The sequence below is a fragment of the Acipenser ruthenus genome, chromosome 8 (assembly GCF_902713425.1).
Source record: "Acipenser ruthenus chromosome 8, fAciRut3.2 maternal haplotype, whole genome shotgun sequence".
Classification (NCBI taxonomy): domain Eukaryota; kingdom Metazoa; phylum Chordata; class Actinopteri; order Acipenseriformes; family Acipenseridae; genus Acipenser; species Acipenser ruthenus.
Window position 1 is genome coordinate 13,441,009 of NC_081196.1, and position 27,979 is coordinate 13,468,987.

A 27,979-nucleotide genomic window follows, 5' to 3' on the forward strand; every position below is an offset into this window, starting at 1 on the left:
AAGTGGTTAAAAGTGTGCAGGTGCAGGAATGCAGCTAGTGATCAATGAACAGACAGACAACGGTAATCCAGGTGCAATGTTATTTATTTTTATACTCCAATGTCTGATGACAAAACGGCAGTAAACAATAACAATGAGAAGTAGGCAATACAACACCGTTTATTGCACTGTTTTCATCCACGGGTTGGTCCCGAAATAATAGTCCCGATCTTATACACCCAGACGTAACACAAAACACAAACACAAGTCCACAGTGAGTGCTAAAGTGCTCGTGGTGTAAATACAGTTATTCGTGAAACAAAGTGCAGTGTAGTCCGGATAAGTGCTGGCCTTTTGTGACAGCTCCGGATCGTGTTAGCCGTGTAAATAACAGTATATTTAATAACGACAAAACACTCACGATAATAACACACGTCTTTCCTTCTGGTTCAGCTTAACCATAACAAGGAACAGATCACTTCGCTGCTCCCCCTTTCGTACCGTCAATCATGACCCCTTGGTTAACTAGAGCAACTGCTCCTCCAATCCACAGCTGCCATGTCGTTTCCCTTCCAGGTCGATGATTTAGTGTATCGTACTTTTTGAGTAACTCATTTGTGTGAAAAGAAACATTTGTACGAATAAACCGTTAGTTAAAACAAAAAGGAGCTAGCTTTAATTCACCTATACCTTTTACAGTAGAATACACAAACAGCTTTATAAAGGACTATAATATTTACACAGTATGCAAATCATGTAATGGTCTGAAACTTGTTCATCTGTTGGGTTCAGTTAATGGGTTCAGTTAAAACAAACTGTAAAGACCTTAAAGACTCTGTCAATGTGTCTGTGAACATGCAGCCTGGGTCTGCATTAACCTTTTTCCAAAGCAGGAGGAATACATTTGAGCCATTCTTGTCCTTTAAAATTACCCGACAATAAATGTGTAACTATATACATTATATATATAGAAAATGTGAGTTATAATTACATTAAGACACGATTGAGTATATTACATTTACTATTACATAGAAATACATTCTATATCTCATGTAACTTGTTTGCCTTCTTAGAGTGGTCACTTATACAATGCATACTTGATAATTTAAGACATTTTCTGTAAACGGATCCAAGAGACACAGATGAATACATAGTTAAGGTAATCGTGTCTTGGCTCCGATTGCATCATTATACAGTTTCCAACAAGAGACCATTAAGGATATATGTAATGAATTCTTTGTAACTGTTCTGAATCAAGTAATTCCAGCTGGTGTAGGTTATTAACACAGTCAACGATGTCCCTCTATCTCTTTAATTTGCTCATCTGCTTTCCCATGAGGGGCAAGGGAGCATATGCCATTGTAAACCCAGACAGCATAGCATGCTGCTTGCACCAAGCAGACAAACACAATCCATCTTCCTATATACACACACTATACCTTCTCCAGCAACAGAAAAAATGCTGGAAACATAAGCAGTGTATTATTTCAAGTAGAGACTTGCATATCATTTTTAGAACATTGGTCTTTTTATTGTTGAACACCATATTGAAAAGTGATAACACACAAATACAGCCACTGTAAAACTAAAAATCCCTAAAACCATCTGCAGTGCACTGCAAGATGTCCGTTGACAAAACCCGTTTTAACAAATGTTTTGTTAAGGAGTGTTGAAGATCATTTTGATTACATAAATCACACATGCGGTTCCTAACCCTTTATTTTTTGTTTTACTGTTTTTCAAAGCATTAAATTGACAACAGTTTTGATTAGGGCCCATTGCCTCCAAGTGTATTTGTTTTGTCTCATTTGTAGAGACAAGGATTTCTATTTAAACAGTGGCAGTATATAGAGCCACAGCCATTTCAAAACAATAGAATTCAGAATGTATTCCATTGAAGTCCTATACTGTATAATACCTTTAGTGCATCCACTGCATTATCTAGTCAATGTAATGCCTTATTTTGTTGTGTGTACTTTTAACTGGTAGAAGAGGATTTAAAAATTTATAATATATATATATATATATAATATACACACACACAAGTAATGCAAGTCGGAGGGTGAAGTATTGAGACTACACATCCGATTAGGAATACATACAAAAAAAAAAAAAAAAAAAAGCAAGACAGGAGAACATTTATGACATTTTCAAGGGAGGCCTGGCCAAGTGCCGACTTCAGTGCTGTAAATGTTGCAAACCCCCGGTATATGAAGTGGCAAGAAAATGTCACTGTTCCGTATGACTTTCAAAAACAGCCTGTTGGAAAACATGGATTGAGAATTGATTAGCAGTTTGCTACACATGTGGACTGGCAGAACTATACTGGTGTTCTTTTCTGAAAAGACTAATATTGCAGATAGCGGACTGGTTGGTTCAAATTGCATGTACTGCTAACAATTGATGAGACCTTGAGTCTACAAGCTTCTTGTCCAACATTGACTGCAAGCCAACTATGCTGTGGACCAGAAGGGGCCAGGCTCCAAGACTTTTGGAATACAAAGCATAAAAGGAGCTAAAAGGCTCCCAGGGACTGCCGTTGGACCCAAAGGTTCACAGGGAGAATAAGAGAGAATGCCACTGGACGCAAAGGGTCTCGGGCAAAACTGAGAGATAGGAACAAGGAAGATGACAAAAACCCAGATGTATGGACCTTTTGGGGTACCAGGGGTCTGAAGAATGCACCGAGTTCAGAGGTCGCCGAATTAGACTAGAAACACACACATTAATTAAATGCATATGGTACACGGCAATTGTATTAACTGTATTGTTTTCTCTTTACATTGAGTAAAGAGATAGTAATTGTTTGTTGCTCATGACATACGTACATGGAGAAACAGCAAAGGCACAGTAGATACCTACACATTATGTAGAGATTTAGAATGGGAGGACAGATGCTTTACTATAATACATCATAACATGTTACTTGGTGCGACTGCTCAGAATCGGCGAAGAGGACGTCAGATGGTTCAGGGGTACCTCATGTATGGACAAAATGTCATGGTAGGACCCCACCCATCTTATATTTTAAAAGTGGGGTTATGTTGGAAAACATGAAACAAGCATTGAATAGCAGTTTGCGACGCATGAGGAATGACGGCTGTATTCATGTTATTTTTCTGAAGTGATTTAACATTGGATAGAAAAAAAAAAAAAAGCTTAGTTCAAAAAAATGCAAGCACTGCTGTAATAGATGAAGGCTGGCTATATACTCTGGGTATATAGATACTTGCACTGCATTGACTCCGAGCAAGCAAGAAATAGCAGCTTCATGGAGCAATGGATGGTAGCAGAGAGCTGAGAAAAACACCAAGTTAACGTATATTTAACTATATTTAAACAACCGCACATTAGAAGTAAATTGAAGGCAATATGGTAGAGAAGTTACGACAACTGAAAAGTTGATTCTTTTGTGTCAAAGCAAAAATGACTGGCCAGCAGCACAAGGTTGTACAAACAAGTCCTTTGACCTCCAGCCCCGACATGAAAGACGTTTGCCCTTCGGGGAGTCCGCTGTGGGGTATAAAACTAATTAAACAAGTTTTTGCTTCGAATATACAGCTGGTTTATGAGGGGTCATAAAGCTAGTCTTCAGGGGGATCTGGAAGGAGCCAGACACTTCAAAAGGGGCCGATAAGAGATTTGTATAAACTAATCAAGAGAAACTTGTTTTTTCCCCCCCCCGATTGGAGTGCACATGGTACATAGTGACCAGAATAATGCATTGTCCCTTTGCCATTGGTTGAGTGTTATAGGAAGAGGAGGAGAGAGACACCTATGCAGAAGGGTATTTAATGTCATGTAAAAGATGTAACAACTGGTAATCGGTTCTATACTTTGACTGGTTTCCCTGCGTGTATGAAATAAACTTAACACCGATTAAGAAATGGCATCTGTGCAGTTTAAGAAACACCGATACTCACGTTTTAAGTTACATCACAGCCAAAGACCGATTAAACACTAGTGCCACATGTATTCCAGCTGAATATGCCCACACAAGATCATATGTTCCAATTGTATAGATCAGCAAGTCAATGGTTCTGGGGGCAATGTACCAACTCCTTTACTAGCACCAGATGAAGCGCTCTAAAAATAATGCAGCAGTCATTTTTTAAAAAAGCCAGCAAATTTACTAACATACAAGTCAGTTTCTCTAATCCTTCTTGACAATAATAGTGCAGGATTTTAAAAGTTAGTTGGCAGGGGAAATAAACCCACAAGGAGGAGACAATGTCAACACAAGATAAAAGGTTTATTCAAGTTAGAGACTGCTTCTCTAGGACCTGGCCATTTGCAAGACAACCCATTTTTTGAGGAAGAGCATTACAACAGATACCGAGACCAGCAGAGCAAGCAGCCCCAGGAGACCATGGAAGTGTGTCCAGTGCTTCTCTGCAAGAGGAAGAAATAAAACAAACAGTTACTGGCAAAGCATTCTGGTGTTCAAGTGAGGAATAAGCTTCAGGTCTGGCTTTGGCCCAAAGAGGGCAACCTCCATCTTCAAGGATGGAATACATGAAAAAGGGTAGTACTGCTTTAATCCACATGATCTCAATCCCTTACCCATTTGTTCATGGGGCACAGGCTCATCCAAAAGGAAGGTTCCTTCACCGACAGCGATGAGGCCAGTATGACCATGAGCAGCTCGCTTGACTACATTGGATTTCCCAGGACAGGGCTTTCCTGCACAGCGCCCTCCCACACCAAGATCTACTGGAACAGGCATATCTGTGGAAGGGGAAAGTTATCTGGAACATTTTAATCAAGTGGTATAACGATCGCCCAAATGTTAGTCAGGGGAGCAGAATGTAAATACTTCAGGGGAAGTCAAAAATTACATATATATATATATATATATATTGCAAGATGCAATAAAATTTAAGGCTAGACCTAAAAATAGCCAAACTTCAAAAAGGACTAACATCCTCAGAAACTGTGGGTCTAGAGTGCTTTTCAGCAACATACCTCTCCCATCAAAGCATCCTTCATTACAAACACGGTGTTCTGGGGAACACACTTCAGTTGAACACATAAAATAGATCTAAAAAGAAAGTAAATGGCATTAGAGCAGCTGTAGATCGGCATTTGTCTAAAATATACCATTTATGACTAGGCATGGAGACAAGCTTGGAGTACATGATTGGACCACTATTAAAACAAACAAAAAACTCACTTCCTCATCCAAATGCTGCTTGGTCTTGTAGTCCAGGAACTGGAAGCTTTGTATTTCAAAGCGTCGAGTGTGCTTGGATACAGGCATGTTATTATATTTCACATGGAGGCCAGCAGCACTGCTGTAATCCAGGATGTTGGGACAACTGTGGGGTAGAAATTCAGAAGGGAGTCTGACAGCTGCCAACTAGGAGGCTTGAAGTGCATGGCAGCCATACTGCCACACTTCTAGCAGCTGCGACAGTCCAAATAGCGTGCAAAGATTTACTTCAGGTGTTTGCAGCCAATAGTATTGGATAATCTGAGCCACTCCCTTAACCTGTTGCCGAAATTACAAATCCTGTATAAAACAGCTCCAATACAAGTAGGTGCTGATGCAGCCGTTGAGTGGGTAAGAGTATGAAGGGTTGACTTCAGAAGGAGAGAATAAAGAGGTCAGCAATTTGGTCAGTAGTCATATCTGGCATGTTGCTTTGTCCAGACAAATGGAGACATCAGGATACTTGAACACCGTCGATGATTCAGGATACTCACCCTTCATAGAGGATCACCCAGGCAGCTTGAGAGGACTGGGGATAGGCGATGCAGTAGTGGACCAGCAGAACTACATTGGGGTTAGGAGGGTTTACAAGCTGCACTTCCAGATACACCTTGCTTCCAAGCAAGAAGCTCAGGGGCAGATGGGACCGAGGGTAGAAGCTAGTGTAGCTGGTGTCTGCAAGAGACAAGTGCTTTAGAATAACTGGACACCAGGTACTCCGTGTGCATCTCTTCATACACCAGCCATTGAAAGAGGGACTTCAGCCAGTCAAACCTAGCAGTCATTACGGGACATGATGCCCAACATAGGGCTACAGCACCACAAGACCAAGTGGGAGGAGAAGTTCTACCGACATCCACGACCCTCTCATCAAGAACTGTAGTGTACTTATTAATGGAATAAAAATAAAAAATAAAGGTTAGACATCATGCATGATGTTCAATTACCTGTGGCAATCCTTAACCTAACCCCAAGTGAGCCAAAAGCCAAGGCTGCTGATGGAGGCGGTGGGTTCACCACCAAGTAACCAGTGCTGGCCAAATGCCCTTTAGAATAGCGACATTCCACCTGGAAACTGCAGTGCAGAGAGGAGACAGTGAAGAGAAAGAATCAATGTAGTTACCAGTTGGCAGAGATGGTCCATTCAGTGACAAAACCCATACTCCGATCATGGGGTCCCAACCCACCCATTACAACCAGCAAAGTATGCTGGAAAACAGGCGTCTTTCAGCAAGTGGGTTAACCGACACTTCCCAGCTCGTAAAAGAAATTACCGATAAGGGCCATCTCTGGTAATTTGTCCATACATCTGCTGGTTCCCCCGAACCAAGCCATGAACTTCAGCAAGATAAATTGTAGTCTCCGCCACCGTCTACAGAAACAAAAAAAGCTTGTGGGTGAGAACTGAAGCAGATGGGAGGAGGATTGGAAAATCAACTGGGCCAGTGCAAAACCAGTGGTATTGCATTAGATTAGCACCCTACCACCACCCTTTAAAAAAAACATATGGCTACAAGGACTGTAGCCTAAAATCCTAACCTTTGTTGTAGTGACAAAACTAGCAAACCCCAGAGGAGGAGGGAACTTACAAAGACATGTGTCCCACAGCCAGTCACAGGAAATTTGAAGATGGCAAAGTCTGGAGTGCAGATTACTGGGGCACATGATCGGTTTCCTGCAATTACTAGACTGCCAGGATCGATTTCTGGCTTAGTTGAGGTGCGGTCTACGGAGAATACAAAATGGCCATCTGCAGTGCATGCTGAAAAAGTAGAAGCAAAGAATTCCATTAATGCAAATAGTGAAGCTTGTGAAAGTGTTTACCTGAAGGACCAGGTCTCCTGTACAGCAAGATTGCAATTAAAGTCAATTATCTCCCCGCCCTCTCCAAATTTTCCTATACAAGCTGTTCAGTTAATCTGGATTGCTCATTAGATGAGCAGTACTATATTAAAACCAAGCCATACCATTCAAAGGATAGTAACACTGGGAAGTTGTTGCATCCACACAACATCCATTGGCCACACACAGTTGTGGATCAGCATTAGGTGGACCACAAGCAACCTGCTGACTTCTTGGTATCTTGCACCCTGCAAAACAGTACACTTAAATGTTTCACATTGTATAGGGAAGACCCTGTAGTTTAGGTTAACATCTTGGGTAGGGAAATCCGAGAGACTTGGTCAAAAGGCACACGGCATTCAAGTAAAACAAACATGATGCAGCAACAGCAGATTTGGTAGACGAGCAGCACCAGACTTGAGCATTCCTGCATTATGAAGAAGTGTCCAGTGAATAAACACTTACCCTCACGTGGTACTAGACCAGGAACAGGACACTTGGCCTGTATATCTCCTCGCTCCCCAGTAAGAGTGGTGTAAATGACTCTCAGGATGTAGAAGTTGTTCTAGAAGTGGAAAGGGAGTTGCTCATTCCTGACAGTATTTTGATCACTCCCAATACAAATGGGGATTACAGCTGCAATTGCCCTCCGCTTACCAGTATCTTGACATTGCAGGCCTTGTAAGGAGCGGTCAAGATGTTCTTGCCGTTCCCCCTCACCAAACTGAGGCCACAAGTCTTGGGAGCACTGGTAACAGCTACCAAGTTGTTGGATTCATCTACAACAGATGCCACATTTAGAGCATGCTTTCTGTTTTACAGCACCCAAATTACTGTGTACCAAGCCAACTCACCCATTAACTGGATATCTTGTAGCAGTCCCCCAGGAAGTTCCACTGTCATGCAAGTATCACTGCAGAGGACAGAAACCCCAAAGGGAGGGAGCGGCAACCCTGTTGGTAAAGCTGCACTGACTGGACATTTCATCTGCACCAGTACCCTTTCCCCAGTAAGGGTTACATATGCTAGAGTCAGGACATAATTCCCATTCTGGAAGAGAATTAAGGGAGGGGAGAGCATATGTACATGCTTTTAAAATTCATATGCAACAATACAAAAAGCTAAATATTTACCAGCATCTTCACATCACAGGCTGTGTAAGGGGTTGTGAAGAGGTTCTTTCCTCTCCCATGCACCAAGCTGTAGCCACACTTTCTGGTATCATCTTTGACAGTTACCAGAGTGTTGGATTTATCTGCAAAAGGCAAGGATGCCACGAAATTGGGTTTCCAGGGTTATCCTCACTGCCAAGCAATTCGGGAGGAAAGTTACCTGGGCCAAGGCACAACTTACCTATCAGGGCTACTTGTTCAATTGGTCCTTCAGGCAGCTCTATTGTCATGACTGAGGCTTTGCAGACAGTGGGTATTGGTGGTTTTCCAGTAGTGGTTGTAGAGGAAGGTGTTTTTGTGGGTGCTGCAGCACTGGTGGGGCATTTCATGTGAACATAAACTTGTTGCCCAGAAGTTGTATAGCGGAGGGTCAAGATGTAGTTCTCATTCTAGAACAAGGAGGAAGTTGGCTTCAGAATGTAGAACAAGCAAATTGCAGGCTTCGGGTAGTAGTCCAGACATTTTGGTCATGTCAGCAGGTGTCAAATGGCTTGCTTTGATGCAGACCAGAAGATCTACTAGGCACACTCTTGCAATAATGCCTTCAATTTGTTGTCCCACTTCAGTGGGATCACACTTACCTGGACTAGTTTCAAAACTAAATCCGTTTACATTTCAAGCCTGCAGTGTGTTGCTGAAGTTTCAGGATGGAGCTGCACTTTGGTAGTTGCAAACAATATTGCCAGCAAGATGCATTTATACTACTTCCAAATATCTGACATCACTTCAAAATTTCTATGGATTTGATGCTCAGATTTCCTGGAGAATGAGTTTGAGCAAGAAATGGCAGGTTACCAATCTGTCTGATCTACTTCCCCAAACTGCAACAATTTTTTTTTTTTTTTTTATATATATATATATAGAACCTTGGGCTAAGCAGCCATAAAACAGGGTTCAAAATGTCATGTCAAAGCTTAGGGTGTACATGGATTGCATTACGCAATTACCCAAATTAAAATGCAACATACAAAATGGACCATGCAGCTTTATGCAATTAAAGCAGCTTATACATATAGCCGTGTGATGGAGAGAGAGGAAGGATCAATGCTGTAAAATCTCCCTCCCAACTAGAAAGGGCGCTGTGTAAGGGGGGGAAGGTATGCTGCCTCCTAGATCTGCCACCTCTGTGGTAGGTGGAAGCCGGGAGGTGACCATATTAGGAGGGGCGCATAGCTGCAAGTACTCGGGACGATTCCATTGCAGTCAGCTGCAGGGCCGTCCTCTATTGGAGAAACCATGGCGACGCATTAACCGCGGGCAGGAGTTTGCTGGGTACAAAGGGGAAGCAGCTACGTCCGTACCTCCCCTTGCGCTGAGAAAATAGAGCAACTGGCTGGAGCCGTTTATTTTCTGTGCGTTAAGGGTTTGTGTTTTCTAGAGGAGCAGGAGGACGGGAGGCTGTAGCCGGAGAGCCAACTTTTACCCCAGAGCACGCCCCTCACCACGATCCCCCTAAAGGAATAAAGCACTGTTTACGGGCACGGAGGATTGTGGCTATCGTAGTGTCTGGTTTATCTTTTTTGGACTCCAAACTGTTTTGCCCCAATACCATCGTTGGTAGCGGGGCTTATTTATTTGGAATTATTATTGATGGACTTTGATATTAAAAAAGGCTTTTTTGGGAAAACAGCAGTTTGGACATTACATTCTTTGCACTGCACCAGGTCAGTCACAAGCTGATATGCATTTAACCATATCATACAATCATCCATCCATCTAATCACACACAAAAACACCCATGTACCATTGTTCAGGTGTTTTAAAATATCCCACACCTCCCTCCCCATGATTACCAGTATCCTGACATCACAGGCTTTGTAGGGGGTTATGAAAAGGGTCCTTCCACTTCCCTGCAGCAAGGTGTAGTTGCAGTACATGGGAGCCTTGTTGACAACTACCCATTTGTTGGCATAATCTACAACAAGAAAAAAGTTACCGTAAGATTCCACTACTGTCCCATGGACAAATTTGCAGGTGTCGGCCAAAAGTCCAACTCACCTAGAAGCTCCACTAGGTCTAAAGAGTCCTTGGGCAGCTCCACCATCATTCCGGATGAGTTGCACACCACATCTGGTGCTGGGGGGGTCCTTGTTGATTTCCTGGTCGTGTTTGTAGTTGCAGGATCTTTTGTTGGTTCTCCTGCACTGGTTGGACATTTCATCTGCACATACCCTACTGTACCATCAATTGTTGTATAGCGCAAGGCCAAGAAGTAGTTCTCATTCTAGAATTCAATTTGCATATAAAAAAGGTTTAGGGTAAAAGGAAAGTAAACTCACAAGCAGAAACTGGAACCAGCTAATCCCCAATGAGGGTCTTTGGAGTACTTCATACAACATAAGGAAATCCAAGAGCAGTACAAGTCAGGGTATGTGAAACCAGCCCCATCTGTTTTGCAAGCACTACTTTGGGTTCATTCTCTACCCCCCTCCCCTTATGGCATTAGACCATCACCTTGCAGAAACCCCTTTACAGTTGTGTATTTACAGTCCAAGTTTGAATAGAAGTACAGGAGTAGCCTATTTTGCTAGAAATGGGATTACCAGAATCTTGACATCACACGCCATGTAGGGGGTTTTGAAGAAGTTCCTTTCTCGGCTCTGAACCAAGGTGTAGTTGCAATCCTCAGGAGCATCAATGACAGCTACCCACTTGCTGGATTCAGCTACAAGAGAAGAGTGCATAAAAATTCCCCTAGTGCCCTTGCCAAGTTCATCCACATGGGATCAAAAAACCCAACTCACCTAGAAGCTCTACTAGTACCAGAGGTTCCTTGGACAGCTCCACTACCATACTAGAGGCTGTGCAGACTACAGTTGGCTCCCCACCAGTGGTTGTCACAGTTGTCTTCGTAGCAATTCCAGTGGTCCTGGTCGGTTTGGTTTGCTCCCATGTAGTGGGAGTAGTTGTTGGGGCTTTTGTGGGTTCTCCAGCACTGGTTGGGCATTTCATCACCACATACCCTTTTATGCCACCAGTTGTCAGATACCATATCTTCAAAACATAGTTGTTATTCTAGAACAAATATATAATACCAACATTGATTCCATGGTTAATCACACAAGATGGAAATATGAACTTAATTTAACAGAAGGACAAGAGGAAAGCAGAGCAAGTTGGGCCAATCGTACCATTGCCTAAAAATTTATATACTGAGCAACAAAAGAAACTGGACTATTACAACACATTTAAAAAAAATGCCCAAGATCAGATCATTTTGCAGCATCTTCGTGATGTCAATTGTTAAATCAGCACAATAAAAAGTCACTGCACCTGCTCTAAAACAGAAGTCATTTTTCAATCACATTTAGTGAATTTTATCCAAATACAAAGACACGTTTCTTTTGATGCTCAGTATATGAAGCTTTAATGAAAGCACAGAAGTTTGGTTGGAGGGGAGAGAAGGCACACAGTACAGTGTTGAGTAGCTAGGTGAGCTTGGACACAAGGATTACCAATATCCTGACATCACAGGCCGTGTAGGGGGTTATGAAGAAGTTCCCTCCCCTTCCCTGCAACAAGGTGTAGTTGCAGTACTTGGGAGCATCAATGACAGCTACCCACTGGTTGGATTTATCTACAAAGAGAGAGAAAGTTACCATAGCCTCCATTAGTGTCACACGATGCCCCTCAAATACCCAACTCACCTAGAACCTTGACCAGTCTTAGAGGTTCATTGGGCAGCACCACCACCATACTGGAAGCTGTGCAGACCACAGTTGTAGGGGCCTTGGTTGTCTTCCCAATGGTGGTCCTGGTCGGCTCCCCAATGGTGGTTGTGGTGGTCTTCCTGCTGGTGGTCCTAGTTGGCTCCCCAATGGTTGTTGTAGTCCTCCTGCTGGTGGTCCTGGTTGGCTCCCCAATGGTTGTTGTGGTAGTTCTCCTGCTGGTGGTCCTGGTAGGCCTCCTGCTGGTGGTCTTCCTGCTGGTGGTCCTGGTTGGCTCCCCAATGGTTGTTGTAGTAGTCCTCCTGCTGGTGGTCCTGGTTGGCTCCCCAATGGTTGTTGTGGTAGTTCTCCTGCTGGTGGTCCTGGTAGGCCTCCTGCTGGTGGTCTTCCTGCTGGTGGTCCTGGTTGGCTCCCCAATGGTTGTTGTAGTAGTCCTCCTGCTGGTGGTCCTGGTTGGCTCCCCAATGGTTGTTGTGGTAGTTCTCCTGCTGGTGGTCCTGGTAGGCCTCCTGCTGGTGGTCTTCCTGCTGGTGGTCCTGGTTGGCTCCCCAATGGTTGTTGTGGTAGTCCTCCTGCTGGTGGTCCTGGTAGGCCTCCTGCTGGTGGTCTTCCTGCTGGTGGTCCTGGTTGGCTCCCCAATGGTTGTTGTAGTAGTCCTCCTGCTGGTGGTCCTGGTAGGCCTCCTGCTGGTGGTCCTGGTAGGCCTCCTGCTGGTGGTCCTGGTAGGCCTCCTGCTGGTGGTCCTGGTAGGCCTCCCAATGGTTGTTGTAGTAGTCCTCCTGCTGGTGGTCCTGGTAGGCCTCCTGCTGGTGGTCTTCCTGCTGGTGGTCCTGGTTGGCTCCCCAATGGTTGTTGTAGTAGTCCTCCTGCTGGTGGTCCTGGTAGGCCTCCTGCTGGTGGTCCTGGTAGGCTCCCCAATGGTTGTTGTAGTAGTCCTCCTGCTGGTGGTCCTGGTAGGCCTCCTGCTGGTGGTCTTCCTGCTGGTGGTCCTGGTTGGCTCCCCAATGGTTGTTGTAGTCCTCCTGCTGGTGGTCCTGGTAGTCATCCTGCTGGTGGTCCTAGTTGGCTCCCCAATGGTTGTTGTGATGGTCCTCCTGCTGGTGGTCCTGGTAGGCCTCCTGCTGGTGGTCTTCCTGCTGGTGGTCCTGGTAGGCCTCCTGCTGGTGGTCCTAGTTGGCTCCCCAATGGTTGTGGTGGTAGTCCTCCTGCTGGTGGTCCTGGTAGGCCTCCTGCTGGTGGTCTTCCTGCTGGTGGTCCTGGTTGGCTCCCCAATGGTTGTTGTGGTAGTCCTCCTGCTGGTGGTCCTGGTAGGCCTCCTGCTGGTGGTCCTAGTTGGCTCCCCAATGGTTGTGGTGGTAGTCCTCCTGCTGGTGGTCCTGGTAGGCCTCCTGCTGGTGGTCTTCCTGCTGGTGGTCCTGGTTGGCTCCCCAATGGTTGTTATGGTAGTCCTCCTGCTGGTGGTCCTGGTAGGCTCCCCAATGGTTGTGGTAGTCTTCCTGCTGGTGGTCCTGGTAGGCCTCCTGCTGGTGGTCCTAGTTGGCTCCCCAATGGTTGTGGTGGTAGTCCTCCTGCTGGTGGTCCTGGTAGGCCTCCTGCTGGTGGTCTTCCTGCTGGTGGTCCTGGTCGGCTCCCCAATGGTTGTTATGGTAGTCCTCCTGCTGGTGGTCCTGGTAGGCTCCCCAATGGTTGTGGTAGTCCTCCTGCTGGTGGTCCTGGTAGGCCTCCTGCTGGTGGTCCTGGTAGGCTCCCCAATGGTTGTGGTAGTCCTCCTGCTGGTGGTCCTGGTAGGCCTCCTGCTGGTGGTCCTGGTAGGCTCCCCAATGGTTGTGGTAGTCCTCCTGCTGGTGGTCCTGGTAGGCCTCCTGCTGGTGGTCCTGGTAGGCTCCCCAATGGTTGTGGTAGTCCTCCTGCTGGTGGTCCTGGTAGGCCTCCTGCTGGTGGTCCTGGTAGGCCTCCTGCTGGTGGTCCTGGTTGGCTCCCCAATGGTTGTTATGGTAGTCCTCCTGCTGGTGGTCCTGGTAGGCCTCCTGCTGGTGGTCTTCCTGCTGGTGGTCCTGGTAGGCTCCCCAATGGTTGTTGTGGTAGTCCTCCTGCTGGTGGTCCTGGTAGGCCTCCTGCTGGTGTTCCTGGTTGGCTCCCCAATGGTTGTTGTGGTAGTCCTCCTGCTGGTGGTCCTGGTAGGCCTCCTGCTGGTGGTCTGCCTGCTGGTGGTCCTGGTCGGCTCCCCAATGGTTGTTATGGTAGTCTTCCTGATGGTGGTCCTGGTACTCTTGGTTGGCTCCCAAGTAGTTGTTGGTGCTTTTGTGGGTTCTCCAGCATCGGTGGGGCATTTCATCACCATATACCCTTTTTTGCCACCAGTTGCCAAATACCAGATCTTCAAAACATAGTTGTTATTCTAGAATGAGAGGAAACATCTTTAATATACCCAACTGATCAACGCTTTTAAATTGCACCACACAAGATGCAGATATCCAATCGGATATTAACACTAGAACCTCCACAGCAGCCATTTTGACAAGGCTTTCAAAAATTAAGTAACTCTGCATGGCTGAATGTTATGCGGTTGTCCGTTTAGGACTCACTACATGTATTCAATATCCCGACAGTATTGGAAAGGCAGGATCACAAAAGGGAAGATACAATCCCTCCCACATAGAACTGCCAGCAGTTATTTTGACTGCCTTTTACAATAGATGCTTTTTTTTGTTATTTAATACAAGCCGGTTATCTGTACTAGACCCGACAACCACCAATTCCTTCATTTTGTACAAGGAATGCACTGGGGAAAATCTCTCTTGAAGCTAGCCACAGCGCTTCAGCAAAAACATTGATCAGAGAAATGTAAAAGCAGCAGGCTGCTGAAGTTCATCCTGGATTCAGTGCTACACAGAGGAAACGCATGTTACGTCTGTTTTAAAAGTAAACACATTTGTTTTTAGTATGTACATATACCCATTTACACACTAGTTTCATTTAAAAGTAGTGCTTTGTGGCACGCTAGAAAGTAACCCCTTATGTTTAATTGTTCCTTTTAAATAGTGTTTGGTCATGCAGATGTTTGCTAGGACATGCTTGAATAAAAGTTGTTGCATCATAGTTGCCTTCCATTTTAATACGGATGTTTAAAATGAAAATCACAAATACTGCGTGCGGTGGTTTTAGGTACAAGTAACTGCAGCGGTTCTAGTGTGAAGTCACAAGTGTTGGAGAGTCACGATAAAAACTTGGACAAGAGGGAAGCAGAGAAAGTTGGGCCAATCACACCACCACTAAACACTTCAGGAAGCTTGATTTAAAAGAATGCTCGACACGGAGAGAGCAAGTGTCTTAATTACATTGCCTTTAGGCAAAGGCAGAAGCCATATGGACTTGATAATGTGAAACAATTGGACAGGGTTCACCACCTCCAATTACACAAAAGGATTACCAATATCCTGACATCACAGGCCGTGTAGGGGGTTATGAAGAAGTTCCCTCCCCTTCCCTGCAACAAGGTGTAGTTGCAGTACTTGGGAGCATCAATGACAGCTACCCACCGGTTGGATTTATCTACAAAAGAAAAGAGAAATTTGCCATAAAGACTCCCCCTACAGTGTCAGACATGATGCCCCTCCAATATCCAAAGCCTAACTCACCTAGAACCTTCACAAGTCTTAGAGGTTCCTTGGGCAGCTCCACCACCATACTGGAGGCGGTGCAGACCACAGTTGCAGGGGCCTCGGTCACCCCTACAGTGGCGATACTGGTAGTCTTCCTAGTGGTGGTTCTAGAAGTCTTGGTTGGCTTAGTAGTGGTTTTTATTGGACATCTCATGTGCACGTAGCCTCCCTTAGCAATGGTTATGTAGAGTAAGGTTAAGATGTAGCTTCCATCCTGCAAGTGAAGGGACAGAACTAGTTGAATGCAGAAGGATGTTATGCCTTTGTTTTTCCACTGCAGAGCTACCGACGTCACACGCAGTGAAAGACAGTTACTGAGTTAGTCAAAAGCACAAACTGTTCAAAAAAAAAAACCCAACAGTACAGCTGTATTGCTATAGTTTCCAAATATTTAGGAATGTCTAAAAATCCCCGAATTGATTTAGTTAAAATTAGTTTTGTTGAAGGGGGGGTTTAAATAGGATTTGACAATGATCTCATTTAAGGATAGTCATCTAGTTTGTTTGGGTGCTAAAAGAATTCTGTGCAGTTTGGTTCGGCTTGAGAAAGCCAGTTGAGAACTACCTGTACCCGTACCCTATCGAGCCCTCGCAGGTCGGATGTGCTAGTGGAGAAGGGGTATCAAGGTTGTAGTATTGGAGATTAATCTTCAGATTAGCATACAATGTACGATTCCTACCTGTATCCGGACATCACAAGCCCTGTAGGGGGTTGTAAAGAAGTTCCTGCCGCCTCCTCCCTGCACCAAACTGTAGTTGCAGTAACTGGGAGCATTACTGATATCTACCCATTCATTGGATGGACCTATACAAAAACAAAGTTACTTTACCTACCAAGATGGATCAGTTCCCTCCCAAAAGTGTTTGGGCCAAATTCAAACTCACTCAATAGTAGAACTTGAAGCAACTCAGAGGGCAATTCTACAGTCATGCTGGAGGCTCTGCAGAGAGCAGTGTCAGGGAGAGTAGGCATTGTAGGTTTCCAAGTAGTTGTCGTTTCTCCAGCAGTAGTTCCGGTCAGCTCCCCACCAGAGGGGCTAGTAGTCTCTGTTGGCTCCCCACCAGTGGTGGGACATCTAATGTCCAAGTACCCTCGTTTATCAGCAGCAGTTATGTAAAGCAAGGTCAACATGTAGTTTCCATTCTGAAAGTGAAGGGACACAACAAGTTGAAGACTGGAAGGACTATTCCACGACAGTGTACATCATCTCATCTGCTTCTCAACTCTGGGAGGCTTCCATAGCTGGCAACCATCTTGCCTCAAAAGTGGAGTTTAGTGTGTTACAGTAAAATTTAAAAATGTACTCCAGCTCTACATCCCACCCATATTCATGCTTAAAATGTGTCTAGCATCAGCAACATTAAATTGTGGTGCCAGATTAGATAGCAATGCACTACATTCTAGCGCCATCATGCCAAATTTGCACCACTGGGATAGCTTAGGCTTGAACACACCAATGCTTTCAAGTGTAGTCCTGCGGTGAAAAAGGTACCAGAGACATTGAACATATCAAAATGCATTGCGAGACTAGTTAAACCTAAACTGTCCCAGTGAACACATTGTCATACGAGGACCTGAATGCATGCCTGCCACAGGCATAACCTGGGTCCTAAAAAAGTGTGACAGGCAGCAATTGTGCTGCAGTAACAGAGATTTTTAGAACCCAAAACATTGGAGAGAAATTACTTTTGCAAAAATGCAAGTTTAAAATATGGGAGAAAAAAAAAAATCAGCCAAGGAGAAGGGCCTAAAGTAAGGGAGACGCCCAGTAAAAAGGGGAGTCGACAGGTCCGAGTGCAGGTGAAATGTATTGCTTGGAGAGAAGGAGACAGGGGATAATACGGTTATGTTTGTGAAGATTTGCTTTACAATAGCCAGTTGTCCAAGCTAATTGGGACAAATACTAGTTTGCATAATCTATTCGTATGGATAAGCAAACAGGTATTAATTACTGCAACTAATGTAAAGTTTACACAAGTACAGATGAACCCGTTTCATATCACCTCGCTTATCACGACTTAAATCCACCACTTGCCATACACCGTAGGTTCTTTGAGAACTTTGAATATCTTCACAAAGCTGCTTCGGTCACATTTTGTACAGCCGGTCAAATGCTTCATGGCTGGGCTTTACCAAGTAACCACAAGAGGATGTCAGTGCTTATACACCCTACAACAAATCATCTCGTTGCCAAAATCCATCAAGTTATACAAATGCACACACAAGAAAGCGCAACACCTAACTGATGGTGCAGTCGAATTCATGCCTTGTATAAACAGACTCATTCCAACCAATGACACAAATGTCCTGTAGTACACTCTGCGTTTGTTTAAATGAAAGAATGACAGGGTACAGTATTACACACCTAATTCTCTATCAAACTTTGAAAATCAAATACAAATTTCAGTACAACTGCCAAATTACACAACTTCAGCAATCATTAACTTCAAACATTTAGTAAAAGTGTTTCTATACTTGCTGTTAAGGCATTGGAAGAACATGCAATTAAACAAAAAGTTCTTAGCTGCTCAAATACAGGATCTCCAGCCCCTCCCGACAAAACAATGACGGGACGGTTTAAGTTTGCTTAACTGCAACAGTTTAAAAACACACTATAATCCATCTAAGGTTTTGGCGGTCAGAATTCCTTAACTGGCATTTGCCTCCGTCTGATGCTCCTTTTTGGTAGATAAATCTCAGCCATGTCTAGCAGTAGAAGCTGTGTGCACCACACACCTATACAATTCACCACGAGACTACTGTACAGAGGAACCGTTTTGAATTGCTTATTTTGGACTGGGTTTACAATTTCAGATTGCAATTTACATAGTTTCAAAACGAGGGATAAAAGGCTCAGCCCTTCCCCAAGAGAGTTAGGACAAAGTTTAGTTAGGGCTCAGAGGGAACTAGGTTTTGTTTCCCCATTTGTTATAAAAGAAAAGAGTGTGCTGGAACACACTTCACTGTGTTGGTATCATTGAACAAGTCCTGGCAAGAGGCTAGCAATCCTGCGTTCCCAAATTACCTAAAATTTTAGGATTGAGAACACATAGTAGGCAGCAGTGTGGAGTAGTGGTGATGGCTCTGGACCACAGGGTCGGGAGTGCAGTCTCAGATGGGGGACACTGCTGCTGTACCCTTGAGCAAGGTACTTGACCTAGATTGCTCCAGTAAAAACCCAACTGTATAAAAGGGGTAATTGTATGTAAAAAAAAAATAATGTGATATTGCAAGTCACCCTGGATAAGGGCCTCTGCAAAGAAAGAACTACATAGTAAAACTTCACATAACCGCCGGTCTCCACTAAGCACCAGGGCTGCTGTGAAATAAGGTAGATAGACGCCGGGTGTCTAAAATGGCAAGTTATGAATACTGCAAGACAAGAATTTCGTGAGCAAGAAATGTTTGCTAATTTAGCGTTCGTTAAATCTGTAAAGTTAACGTGCCGGAAAATAAAAGCGCAAACATTTATTGCAGCAAAGATGGACCTTGAAGGCCATTAGCAAAGTGAAGCTGCCGCAAGAAAACAAACCTGTTCCAGTAATAGAATGCAAGCCATACATTATAACGTTATTCATTTTAAAACCAGTTGAAGCTTTGAGCGTGCTGAAAGTAATTCAGAACTTGTTTCCCGATATTAACACGGGTGCCGTGGTGTATTTGTACTATTTTGTAGAACAGTATTTTGTGCATTTGAGTCTTGCAACATAGTATTACCCCTTTTCCAGCGGTTTATTAATGTACACGTTATAAAAACACAAATTAATCACTTTTGCTTGTGATGAAACTGGTACTTGAGTTTATTGTGAATCAACAGTTTGAAGCATAGGAGTGTTGAGCCAACAGTATGAACTTGTTTCATATTAAACACAGTATTTCATGTGGTTGTTTTGCAATGAAGATTCTTTGCTGGTTAATTTCTCAGAGAGTCCATGCCTACCAATGTACACGTTTTGTGGGTTAAAAAAAAAAAAAATGATACCAATTAATTTTAGAACCATGTTTGTGCTGCAGGCCTACCTTAATACACAGTTGTGTTCCAATATTCACAGGGTTCTCTAGTGGATTTCTGTTTTTATTAATACTACAACACATTGTTATTACCCACTTACACGAATGCATCTGTGTCAGCATGAAAATCAAAGGACACAGAATTCTATTAGGTACAGAAATATACCACATTTGAAAACACCAGAATTCACTTTGATTGAACTTGCCTTTTTTTTAATTCAGCAAATCAAGAGCATTCGTTGTTGAGCTGTGGTACAGAATTTAACGTAGGCTTCAGTTTTATTCCCGAAATGTGTTTAGCACATCCTCTACAGTTTGTCATTCATTGTCAGTCATAAATTGACTGAATCATTTTAAAAAATAAAATAAAAAGGTACAGGGCTAGTTTTAAAAGGCTACAATGTATAGAGGTGTGCATATATGTGGCCATTTGTTCAGGAGTAGGGGCCCACAAGCGTATGTGTGCCTAGGGCCCAGCAATAGGTTAATCTGGCACTGCATGCAAATCAAAAGAAACTACAATGTATCAAAGTCCATCAGAAGCCATAATACAGTATTTCATGTTACAAATTGAAATGTCACATTTATGAAGTATATGGAAACACATATATAGTGCCATGTAATTCCATAGCTTAAAAGTAACATTGAGCAGGTTTCATTCAACTTCATGAATGAACACTGGTTAATTCTATAGGGGGGGGGAATGGAGATCGGTCACAGCTGTAAATCTTGGGATTGGCACATCAAGATTATGTAGTTGGGTACAAAGCCACTTCCTCTGAATTGCAATTCCATTTTCTCCCTTCAAATTAGTGAAGATTAACAGCAGTCATGCCCCCCAACCCCACCACAGATCAAATGGAGGATTACCATACAATGTATTCCTACCTGTATCCGGACATCACAAGCCCTGTAAGGGGCTGTAAAGAAGTTCCTGCCGCCTCTTCCCTGCACCAAACTGTAGTTGCAGTAACTGGGAGCAGCATCGATATCTACCCATTCATTGGACAGATCTACAAAGAAACCAGATTGACATGAACTACCAAGGACTACTCAGTTCCCTCCAAAAATGCTGGAGCCAAATTCAAACTCACTCAATAACAAAACTTGTAGTGACCCAGAGGGCAGTGCTACAGTCATGCTGGAGGCTTTGCAGACAGGAGTGGGAGGGAGAGTTGGTTTTGTAGGTTTCCCAGTAGTCACTGGCTTCCCAATACTTGTAGACCTAGTAGTAAGGGATGTTGTCTCTACAGCTGGACAAGTCATTTGCACCATCCCTCTTACCCCAGTTGCAGTTGTGTAGATTACAGTCAAGACATAGTTTTTATTCTGGAAAGAAAAGGGTAGACACAAGAACACCGGCACCAAGAGATTACAGTGGGGAACACTTCTCAACTTTCATTTAGTTGAAATCAAATGTTCTACGTGAAACATTCAAAGCCTAACTTACAGATACATGCAAGAAATTACTAGTAGACTTAAAGGCCAGCCATATGGCTCTGCGATTCTTCTAGTTAAGCCTTTAAAAAGGACCTGGATAGTGTGAACACGATCATAATGAAGTGGGCTTTTAGGACCACGATCATGTAAAACACAATAAAAATAAAGGTTTCTTGTGAATTTATAGGAAGAGCGTCAACTACAGCCAAAAAGCACCTGGTCCTGGGGAGTGTCTCGCGTCCAGACTACGGGGCGCATCCTGCACTCTACTCAAGTGCTTTTACTGGATGCGCCACTCAGGAGCCCCTGTACAAGGTTGCTTGAGGTACCTCAAAGCTGTCATGTTTGAAGGAGTAAGTATTCCTTGTCCCTGTAGTTGTAGTTTTTTTTCTGGTTCACCAGCACCACTTGGGCATTCCATTTCCCAAACACCCCAATATCCCAGTGGATGCAAGAATATTGTTAGGACAATTGTTCTGGCTATAGAAAAGTTGGGATTAGGGTCATTTCTATTTAGAATGTGCATCCGTTTCCACAAGTTATTCTTGGTCGCCATAGTCTATCCTCACAAGGTCCCGTCCCCCCCCCCCCCCCCCAAAAAAAAGGTGCTGGCCCAAAGTTGAAGCCATCAAAGTGGAGACCTAATCAATAATCCATTTTCTTACCACAATGCAATTCTATTTTGGTTCTTTGATCTACATATTGCGTATTAATGATCAAATACAACCGGTCCAGAATGCAGGCGCTTACTCCTGAAGTATCATTACAGCACATGTATGCTTAAATAAAAGCCAGGAAAAAAAACCCCAGCAAGAAGCTGCCATAATCTTAATGCCTTTCTTCATTACATATGCATAGTGCATGGAACCCAATACCATGGGCCCTGCTCATTTATATCATGTTGCCCAGATCAGAGGGTTAGTCATTACCAGTATCCAGACATGACAGGCCTTGTAGGAGGTTATGAAGAGGTTTCTTCCTCTTTCCTTCATCAGTGTGTAGTTGCAGTTCTTTGGGACATCCTTTACAGCTACCCATAGCCCATTGGAGGCATCTACAAAAGTAAACCAGTTTCCATGAGGATCATCATAACCATTACATACACACAATGATCATATACAATATAAATAAAATATTCTTACTCATTATCTTGACTTGTTCCAGAGGCCCCTCAGGCAGCGCCACGATCATGCTGGAAGCGCCACAGACAGGAGTTGGAGGAATGGGTTTTGTAGAGGGAGGGGGTTTTGTTGGTTCTCCAGTGGTAGGGCATTCCATCTGCACTGACGCAAAGCCTCCAGAATAACTTGTATACATAATGGCCAGGACATAGTTTCCATTCTACATGTACAAGGGGAGAAGGACAGTGGCAAAGTATGAAAGCATTAATTGGACAAAATGTCACTCTATAAGCTAAAGTTGATTTGATGCCATTAATATAATTCATGGAGGGGAGGCCATTTGGCCCATCCAAGCCAATTCAGTAGTCAACCACCCAAAAACTCAGTTACCACTATAAAATTCAAAATAAAATGTTGTACCAATTTTGCTATGAAGTAGAAGTAAATTTAGGATTAAAAAAAATATATATATTTATCAGTCTCATCACAAGTTGTGTAGGGGGATATAAACCTGCAACGTTAGCCATCAGTTATGGAAAAAGTTGATTACCAGAACAGTATGTACAGAACAGGGGGGGGGGACGGGGACGACAGACCTCCAGAGTCAGATGCAAGGGACATGCAGATGAACAGACACATGGGTCCCCAGAAACTGATACTCAAGCTAAAATGTTAATACCACCTTCCATGACAATTAAACGAGGGGTTCTCCAGACATGCAAAACAGTGATAGGCTGACTGAAGGCAAACATGCTTTCAAAATTACATTAAGCCAGCCCCACTTTACCAAGACATTTCATAGCGTTACAGGGTTCCAATATACCCCAAAACATTGGTGCTTTCAAGTTATTTTCAGCAAATGCAGAGTATTTGCCTATATAGTGGAGAGTACACAAACACTGAAGACAATTACCAGGATCTTGACATCACAGGCACTGTAGGGAGCTGTGAAGAGGATCTGTCCTCTTCTCTCCACCATGCTGTAATTGCATGACTTGGGCGCATCAATGACTTTTACTGGCCTGTTGAGGTGATCTGCAACACAAATGTATCCATGAGTTCACATCCAGGATAGGACTAGTCCTTGATACTTGGTAGCGCAAGTACCCCACCACAAAAAAAAGTTCTAGTATCCAAATCTATCTTGTAAACACACCTAGAACCAAGACTTTTTCCAGAGATCCTGCAGGCAGCACCACAGTCATGTTAGAGGACCTGCAGACACTAATGGGTTTCCCCACAGTGGCTGAAAGAGGAGGCAATTCTGTAGGGCTTCCAGCACTGGTTGGGCATTCCATCCGCACAGACCCTCGATTCCAAGTAGCTGTCCTGTACATTACAGTCAGGACATACCGATCTCCCTAGTAGGAACATAAATGACCAAGGCATGTAAAAGCATATACAATTTCGCACAAGTACCACTGCCATGCAAGGATGTACAAACAATGTCCAGTCCCATTCAACTTTATGGATGAAAATGTTAGCTCAAGGTCAAACCGAAATATTAAGAGATTACATATCAAGCTAGCCCCCAGGTAACCATGAAAACTGTTCTAGTGTCACGTGAAATGTACTTACCACTTGCTCAACAAAACAGCCAGTGTAGGTAGTTGTAAAGATTATTTTCTCCAGATGCAGAGAGAGATTGTAATGGCATCGTTCTGCAAAATCACTAGTCACAGTGATCTCTTTGCCAGAAAGATCTGCAATAAAGGAGACATTACAGCAAGTACAAGACTATGAAATGTCACTACAGCTTTAAGCCAAAAAAAAAAAAAAAAAAAAAAAAAAAAAAGGGATCACAAGACACATTCACCATGCATTGGTTAATCAAATACACCAGCTAAAAAGCGGGCATCAGTACTCTGATAGTCACCAGTTGTTTAGATCGCTTTCCAAGAGCCAAGAATAGTGGACAACATTGTGATAATCAGTGCTGTGGAATGCCCACCCTAAGGCACCAAGGAGAGTGAATGAATAAATGTGAATCTGTATGTATAGGTGCCTCCATTAGTCAATTCACAGGAGGTTTTGCACTGGGGGGGGGGGGGGGGGAGGAAAGAAGAAAATCGGTCACTCACCTTTCACTCTAATCCCCCACCAAGGACCATTGGGTAGAACTACTGTCATGCCATCCTTGTTGCAGATGGTAGCAGACACATCCGCAGGAATTACTGTAGACAGTATACTGGAAGTTACATCTCGAGTTGTAGGAGTATCAGGTTGGGAAGTTGGTTTTGGCCCCCCACCTGCATGGCAAAGCGCAGAGAGCTCTCCCATTACACGATCAGCATGCTGGAACTTGATATTCAAGGCAAAGCAACCATCCTTAAAAACAAAGAAACTGCACACTCAGTATTGCTTGTACTAAAGCAGTTTACTGGAAGCATGCAGCAACATTTAATAATCATGGCCGCAATATTCTTACCACAAACGCAACTTGACAGCTTTGGAAGGAAGCAATCAAGATGATGTGTCCAGTCTTCATTTGAAAGAGTTGATAATTACATTTCTTGGCAATATTACCAACAGGTATTGCCTTGCCAAAACCATCTGCAGAAGACAAATTCCATGAGTTCCCTGCACAGCAAGTTTTTCTAAATGCTTATTATACTACTCCAGTAGTAGCCAGCAAGCCAAGAACCATCTGCAATTGAACCTGCGAATGGCTCACAACTTCAATTTCTATGTCCATCAGAAAGGGTTGACACTATCAGAATTCATAGGACCATAGATGCAGCTCACCTATCACTTTGACTGCATCAAGACGTCCCTTAGGCAATTTGATTATCATGCCAGACTTGGCACAAAATACAGACGGCAAAGACGCTTCAGGTGGGACTGTGACATTAATTCCGGTCCTACAAGACATGACTGTCTGTCCTAGCTTCCCTGGAGCCATTTGATAGTAGATGTTATAGAAGTAACGATCCATCTAGGAGGGTCAAAAAAAAAAAAAAAAAAATGGCATCACTGGAGTTTTAATCTTCACAGTACTCTCTTCCTATGGGTAGGAAGGCTCTCCTAGTTTTAATTATAGAAGTGAACAGCCAAATTGAGTGCAACAATTCCAATATTTAAATAGGAAAATAAACCCATTATATAATTATATATATATATAACAATTTGTATGGGCACACAGGTGAAATACTGTATTGGTCCATTCTTCCTAGGTTACAATGCAGGCTGTATACAGAGCAGACTGTTCCGTATACTGGTGGAAAGCAGGATACACGTACCGATCTCCTCACGTGACATCCATTGTAGGAAGTAGTGAAAGTGATCCTTCCCTCTGAATCACGCAACAGTTGATATTTGCATTTAACAGCAACTTGGTGAATGGATACCCATTTGTTTAATTTATCTACAATTAGAAGAAATTTAGAGAGATCTATTAATAGGCAGCATTTCTCAATTGGCTACACAGCAGCGAGAGGAAACTGGCTACAATATACATCTATTTCGTTACTCAGAACCACTACAAAAAAAAGAAAGAAACCCACCATCACCTCCTCACAGATCCCAGTATTATCCATCACTGAAGTGCACCCAAGACTGACCACCACAGTACTTTAAAACTGTAATCCAAAATGCTTTTGAAAAGCGTGCTATAGTCCTTTTGTTCAAGGACATTTACTACTTTAAACATGTACTGCAGCATATATGCAACAGTTTCAAATGCATGCAAGGAGTTGCAGCAAGATATATGGTGAAGCAAATACACCCATACATTCCAAAGTAGGTCATTTAGCGACAGGCAGGAACAACTCACTTTTTACACGAAGTGCTTCTACTGGTCCTGCTGGGAGTGTGATGGTCATGCTACTCGTACCACAGATTGTAACAGGTTTATCAGGTGTAGAAATTGGACAGGTCATATGCACATAGTGGTTTCTCCACATCAGGGTCAGGACATATTGCCCACCCTGCAAGAAAAGGTAAGAAGTCAGGTTGAATGGGAATGTTATAGCCAACATCTGCAATTGTAAAGTCTCAAAGTTGAAAGCAGATACACTAGTTCACAAAAAAAAAAAAAAAAGAAATTAAGTTAATTGTATACATGGAACAGCAGTCCCGTGGCATTTGCTTTGTCAGTTTAACATTTATACTGCACAAGGCCAGCAAGTGCGTATCTGATGCCATAGTAGCAGACTTTTGAAGTTATTAATCCAACTCTTACCTGTATCTTCACATTGCAACCTTTGAAGGCAGTTGTAAAGTGGACAACTCCATTTCTCTCAAACACTTTGTATCTGCACCTCTGCGTAATCTTGCTTACTTCAACAAATATGAAGGCAGCTGTGGGAGAAGTTAGTGAGATTTGATAATCGTACCTCTTCCAGAATTAAACAGATACCAAGTTAACAAGAACCCTTACCTCGCACTTTGAGGTCTGTTAGCCTTCCACCAAACAATTTGATGGCCATGTCTGCAACACCACATGTAGTTGCTGAAGCCAGGGTGGTTGGCTCTCCTGTGCTATGGGGAGGAGGGTTTGGTGGGGTAATAGGTCGATTAAATACACCATAGGGCCCCATAGAGGCATCATAGATGCTGCTTGGCACCCTGGGACCTCCGGAGAGATCAGGAGAGTTGAGTGCACTGGCAATCTTAAGAGCTGGAGAAAGAGCTTCATCCAACTCCAGATTTATATCAGTAAGTACAGAGCGGTCAAAAGAAGAAACATGCATTTCATTGAGGTCACCAGTAACTTGGTCCTTACGATGATAGGAATGCACACCAGGATGCAAAGTATCAGTGCCTTCCTTTTCAAGATCTGCAAAGGCAACAGAATCATAGCCTAGGGTTTCAGAATAGGTACCAGACTTGTGGTCAGAAGAATCAAACTCTTTGCCAAGTTCACCTATACCCATTTCTGCTGCAAGATTAACCGAATCATTGAGATCAAGGCTAGCAATATTAGACACATTTTCTTTATCTGAAGTAGCTAAATCAGCATATGCTGAGACTTCTGGGAAGTCATCGGGGTCATTACTCCGATCAGTAAAAAGTGCATGTTCCACATCGCCTTCAGAGTCTGAAGCCATAGGGTAGTCGTCAGCAGCAAAAGGGACAGAGTTCTTGGTCAAATCAGAATTGAAGTCATCACTATCTGGATTGGAAAAGCCAGGCTGTTCAAGAGCATCCACATCATACCTATAATGCTGGCTGAAATCAAAAAGCCCATCGTTTGTAGAATCAGACTCAGAAAACACATGATCAAGAGACTGCATCTGTTGTTCTGCAGAATAACCAGCAATCTCAGAAAGTTCACTTTTTCCATTTGGTGAAAAGTAATCCGGTTTAGAAAAAAGGTCCTCAGCATAAGGAATGGCTAAATCAGTAGCTAAGCTCAAGTTCCCTCCACGATCCAAGTTTCCTGTCCCTGACATGGAATTTGCAGCTGCTTCATCCTGCAGGCGATCATGAGCTGAAGCAAGAGCTTGTGTGAGCCTCAAGACCCAGGCCAATAAGAAGAAAGGCAGCATCGCCTGCCCTCTCCGTAACATCGTTGTTGTAACTAAAATCCAACCAAAAAACAACACAAAAAAAAGCAGTCAATATGTCTGCGTTCTACGGGCGCGGGTATTTAAGTTGTGAGGCTTAAAGTGTTTTAATTGAATTTGTAATTGGCAAGCCAATTGCTGCCGTTGAATTATCAGCATTCTTAGATCATTATTAAATCACTGCTAGGCTATTTCTGCACGAGAGAAAATCACCTGATTTAATTTTCAAAAAACGTCAGTATGTGTATACTGAGAAACGTGTGTAAACGTGCCCTATACTTAAAAGATGAAAATAGCATTACATTAGATATAGGGATGAATGTAATGAAAGAAACAATAAAAATGAAGAAGCAATGGATCTTGTA

General features: G+C 43.4%; 1 protein-coding gene across 1 annotated transcript; it reads right to left on the reverse strand.

Moving 5' to 3' along the window:
* Positions 1–4,210: 4,210 nt before the first annotated feature.
* Positions 4,211–27,662, reverse strand: LOC131737726 (uncharacterized). Its single transcript, XM_059028567.1, has 38 exons — positions 26,486–27,662; positions 26,288–26,406; positions 25,880–26,033; positions 25,347–25,471; positions 24,853–25,042; positions 24,536–24,660; positions 24,189–24,435; positions 23,686–23,810; positions 23,264–23,468; positions 23,021–23,142; positions 22,129–22,327; positions 21,916–22,040; positions 20,641–20,875; positions 20,435–20,559; positions 16,420–16,678; positions 16,215–16,339; positions 15,512–15,749; positions 15,304–15,425; positions 11,853–14,271; positions 11,661–11,782; positions 10,950–11,220; positions 10,749–10,870; positions 10,204–10,429; positions 9,999–10,120; positions 8,387–8,594; positions 8,167–8,288; positions 7,888–8,083; positions 7,691–7,812; positions 7,499–7,598; positions 7,159–7,281; positions 6,781–6,953; positions 6,466–6,563; positions 6,139–6,266; positions 5,686–5,866; positions 5,153–5,297; positions 4,945–5,020; positions 4,543–4,707; positions 4,211–4,371 (listed from the first exon to the last, which is right to left on the reverse strand). Exons 1-38 carry the CDS (start codon positions 27,615–27,617, stop codon positions 4,256–4,258), a joined length of 9,207 nt encoding a protein of 3,068 aa, XP_058884550.1. The 5' UTR covers positions 27,618–27,662; the 3' UTR covers positions 4,211–4,255.
* Between the last annotated feature and the right edge of the window lie 317 nt (positions 27,663–27,979).

Bases quoted from the DNA above. Each gene is read 5' to 3' on its own strand.
- LOC131737726 (XM_059028567.1), bottom strand. From the start codon at position 27,617: ATGTTACGGAGAGGGCAGGCGATGCTGCCTTTCTTCTTATTGGCCTGG. The intron at 25,472-25,879 runs GTGAGTTGTTCC...TTCTAATTGTAG, and splicing joins AGAAGCACTTCGTGTAAAAA to ATAAATTAAACAAATGGGTA. The intron at 8,289-8,386 runs GTAAGTTGTGCC...TGCCTTTTGCAG, and splicing joins TGAACAAGTAGCCCTGATAG to ATAAATCCAACACTCTGGTA.